Source organism: Trematomus bernacchii, unplaced genomic scaffold (genome assembly GCF_902827165.1).
Source record: "Trematomus bernacchii unplaced genomic scaffold, fTreBer1.1, whole genome shotgun sequence".
Lineage (NCBI taxonomy): Eukaryota > Metazoa > Chordata > Actinopteri > Perciformes > Nototheniidae > Trematomus > Trematomus bernacchii.
This window is the reverse complement of record NW_022987714.1, coordinates 5,572,229-5,576,306: the sequence shown is the minus strand read 5'-3', so window position 1 is coordinate 5,576,306 and position 4,078 is coordinate 5,572,229. Positions and strand designations below refer to the sequence as shown.

The window sequence follows — 4,078 nt, the reverse complement described above, 5'->3', positions numbered from 1 at the left end:
GCCCTTCATAACTTCCTGTCACAGTGCAAGCTTGCTACCACTCATGTGCTATGAGGAAACGTGTCACTGCTTTTTACAACCACTCTAAACTAAGAACAAAGTCAAACAATATTCAAATTTGTATTTCACCAAATACCAATCAGTAGTTAAAGGTAGGGTAGGTACGTTTGAGAGACCGGCTCGAGATACATTTTTTGTTATATTCCATGGAATGCTCTTAACATCCCGATAGCAATGAATATCTTAAGTGCTTTGATAAAAAATCCATTAAAAAATTTCATCTGTGGAAGCCGTAATACTGTAAAAAGTACGACCAATCATTTTAGCCGCCCGGCTAAAATAACTGGATGGCCTACCTGCCTGTCAGCCTTCCATCTGTGCACAAACTTATCTCGTGCCCTCATTGGTCATGTGCACGTTCGTGTGTGTTGGAGGAGGGGCTCTATAAGGAAGTGGCAGATTTTCTCCGGTTGTGTATTTTCAAATTCTAGCGATCTCGAGCCGGTTTCTCAAACTTACCTACCCTACCTTTAATAAAGGTTTAATACTGTTTGGTATTTGAGTCTTTTTAATATAGTTATTTTTTTAGAGCAACACATTCCTGCAAGTCAATTACATTACATAACAATCAAAATATGTGGTTAAAAGTATTAAAGGCTGTCTTTACTCAGTTTGTCAGTCACATATATTTTGATACACCACTCATGAAGTGTGTGTTTCACAGGAAATGTGCATATCTAGCCAACCTCTTTTTTTCAGTATAAGCTCCTCCCTTTTGTTCCAGTGTGCTCATGAAGAGGGAAATTAACAGATACTTGTTCTTGCTTGCTTTGCCACGGCTTTAGTATAAACGTACTTTTAAATCTGTGGGTTTAAAACACATCAGAGGATACATGGTAAGTGAAATGCAGCTTTAAAATAGAGGTACAAGAACAAAAATACAAGGGAAATGTTTTTGGAAAATGTTTGTCAGTGTCTTTACAAACCGAAACTATAGGCTACTTGTTTTAATGTCAGTGTGTAAAAGAAAGGGCACAATGTCAGCAGTAACTAAAGTATCTGTATGAAAAAGAAAATATCTAAGCTGTCATTAAGCCACTTTATTTAAGTTAAGCAGCTTTTCTTTTCAGAATGTATTTCCACATATTACATAACTTTGTCTAAGTTGCAATAGAACAAAACAAACAAAAACATGTGTCATGGAAAAGATGGTAATTAGTACGATATTTTGTTGTATCACATTTCAAGGGCTTCATTGTCATAAAGGAAACATACAATAACAGTCCTATTGTTTTACATTGGGATTCTGAAACTAGTTAACAATACCTTTAACACATTTATCAAGGACTTGACATTTTTTGCAATAAAGTCTGAAAGAGTATTTTGTTTTTCATCAGGTCTGTGCTTCTACTAAAACAATGAGCATTCAAGATAAAGGTGAGTATTTTGCACCAAAAATGTATTTAAAAAAGTGTGTTATCATTTCCTGTTAAACATAAAATCTCAATAGAGCATTTTATTGAATGACAGCATTTCATACAAAGTCAGTTAATTATGCCTTTTATATGTACATTATTTTATTCTTCTATATTTGAAAACAGCAAAGTTTGTTGATCGCAACTGGGCAGAGTTGATTCAAGACGTTTCAGAGGTAATGGCAATAACCGAGGCGCTTGGAGACATGGTCCACCCTGAAACCTTATCCAAGATTGGAAGACAGGACACAAGCCAGGATAAAATGAGAATGCTTCATGGGCCTCTACATTCAGGGGGCGATAAGGTCAAGGCAGCCTTCTACGACGCCCTCAAGGCTCAACATCTCCACCTAGTGGAGAGGCTTGGTAGGACTTCCTTCTGTAAATGATTAACATGGGAGTTTATCTATGACATATTATCATATTTTAAAATGTCTCCTTCTTTACAGGTGGTTCATTCTGAAGACACTGTGGCCGTGCGCATTCTCGCAGGTGCAGAATACTTTGCATGCCTCACCTACTTTCATCTTTTGTAAAAAAGTTCATATATGTTATGCTTTTATACATATTGTTGAGATTTTATAAATTCATATTCTGTAACATATCAAGTTTTACATTTAAGGATCTTTGAAAAACAAAAATTGTTCTTAATAAACATGTGTTTAAAAATACTGTGTCTTTATGGTTTCATTGAGTCGACAAACACGATGTTAATTTTATAAAGAGGAAGTTGCTTTTTTTTAGAAAGGGAGAGAGAGAGAGATAGAAAGGGAGAGAGAGAGAGAGAGAGAGAGAGAGAGAGAGAGAGAGAGAGAGAGAGAGAGAGAGAGAGAGAGAGAGAGAGAGAGAGGGGGGGGAGGGTAGAGACTGTAAGAGGCTTTTCTGTAAAAAAGTTCATATATGTTATGCTTTTATACATATTGTTGAGATTTTATAAAACTTTTATATTCTGTAACATATCAAGTTTTACATTTAAGGATCTTTGAAAAACAAAATGTTTTCTTAATAAACATGTGTTTATTAGCAGAAAAAAAAATACTGTGTCTTTATGGTTTCATTGAGTCGACAAACATGTGTTAATTTTATAAAGAGGAAGTTGCTTCGAGAGCGAGAGGGATAGAAAGAGAGAGAGGGGGAGAGAGAGACGGGGGGGGGGGGGGAATCAGTCGCCTGCAGATGATGGCGTCAAGGGGGCATCTTGGCCAATACAGTTACTCATGTTTCAGTTCTTTGCAAAGGTTTGTTGTTCACCACTCACACACTGAACACTGGTCAATACGCTGAGCTGATGAAGAGAAAAAACATGAAGACAGTTCACACGTGTAGTGAATCTTCAAACCACCTTTCGTGCATTCATTTACCTTCATTTTACTTTAATTGTGAGTGCTTTTCTTTCACTCGTTTACCTTCTTTTCTGGTGATAACATGTTATATCGGATATGATTGACAGTATTCTCAACATGTGATTTTCTATGAGTTTCCATAAACAGAAAATAATTTAACTAACTTAGGTATAAACAAATGTTTCCCTTTCTCTCACGTGGACACTTCTGTCTGCCTGTCTCTCTATCTGTCTCTCCCCTCTGTCTCAAAGGAGCTAAACTGGCGGCATAAAGGTATTCTGGGATTTGACCTTTGTCTCATTCACAGCTCTGTCTCTCTGAAAAAACAACACACCTCTACAACATGTTAATCCTCAGTGGGGAAAGTGCGTTCAAGTGTCATCTTGACCCATCCTTCTCCTCCTCAGTCCTCCTGCCTCACTCCACCCTACACACCCATCTCACCCCACCCCATCCTGCATTAATGCTCCCAATCCTCTTTGTAGGAGAGTGACGTCTGCTACTGTCAGAAACAGAGTTAAGCTCAGCAGGCACCAGGAGAACAGAGTAGAGAGAAGCTTCATAGATAATCAAGCAGCAGTGCACTCTGGGCCTCTAGAGGGACACGTCTGTGCCACCTCAGCAAGAACTGACTCTCCTCCCGAGGGGCTGCTCATGCCTCCAGCTGGGAGACACAGATTTCTAAATTCAGTGTGCTAAGACTTAATCAACAGGTTAGCTGAAAACTCTGTGCTCCTGCCTGAGGGCCTTACTGGCCTCAAACTCCGGTGACCAGAGCTGAGAAACAGGAAAACAAACTCTGGACTTTTGTTGCTGCTTCTTCTGCAGTTTTGGGATTATTGAGAACAATTATATGGCCATACTGGATGTAAAACAGATGGCAAAACTGCTTCCTCCCAAGTTCAGCTGTGCATGAAAGGTATTTATGTGAACATGCACTCAAAGCTGTTTATCAGTGCTTAAAACTGAACAAGCTGTGTGGGAGCTGCTCGGACCAATGTTAACTTGCTGGTAAAGGTGTGAACAGAGACACTTACCAAATCGACTACCGGAGGATCGTTGGGGACATGGAACCAGCGCGGCCTCGCATCTTAAACAGAGATGCCACATGGATATGGGCATGAGACATGCAACCCAGCGCTACAGTGACACATATCCAAGCTGGATATGAACCAGAGAGGTCAGTCTGTCACCACATGGCTCATACTATAAGATCTGAGATATTTTCACTTTCCAGCAGCACTGGTTGTGTGCTTTTAA

At 39.2% G+C, this 4,078-nt stretch overlaps 1 protein-coding gene across 1 annotated transcript; it reads left to right on the top strand.

Moving 5' to 3' along the window:
* Positions 1-767: 767 nt before the first annotated feature.
* On the top strand, positions 768-2,146 carry LOC117491222 (NACHT, LRR and PYD domains-containing protein 1b allele 3-like). The gene is made up of 4 exons (XM_034141101.1): positions 768-896; positions 1,398-1,437; positions 1,602-1,841; positions 1,925-2,146. The coding sequence occupies exons 1-4, from the start codon at positions 894-896 to the stop codon at positions 1,936-1,938; spliced, it is 297 nt and encodes a 98-aa protein (XP_033996992.1). The 5' UTR covers positions 768-893; the 3' UTR covers positions 1,939-2,146.
* The last annotated feature ends 1,932 nt before the right edge of the window (positions 2,147-4,078 follow it).

Bases quoted from the DNA above. Each gene is read 5' to 3' on its own strand.
- LOC117491222 (XM_034141101.1), top strand. The intron at 1,438-1,601 runs GTGAGTATTTTG...ATTTGAAAACAG, and splicing joins AATGAGCATTCAAGATAAAG to CAAAGTTTGTTGATCGCAAC.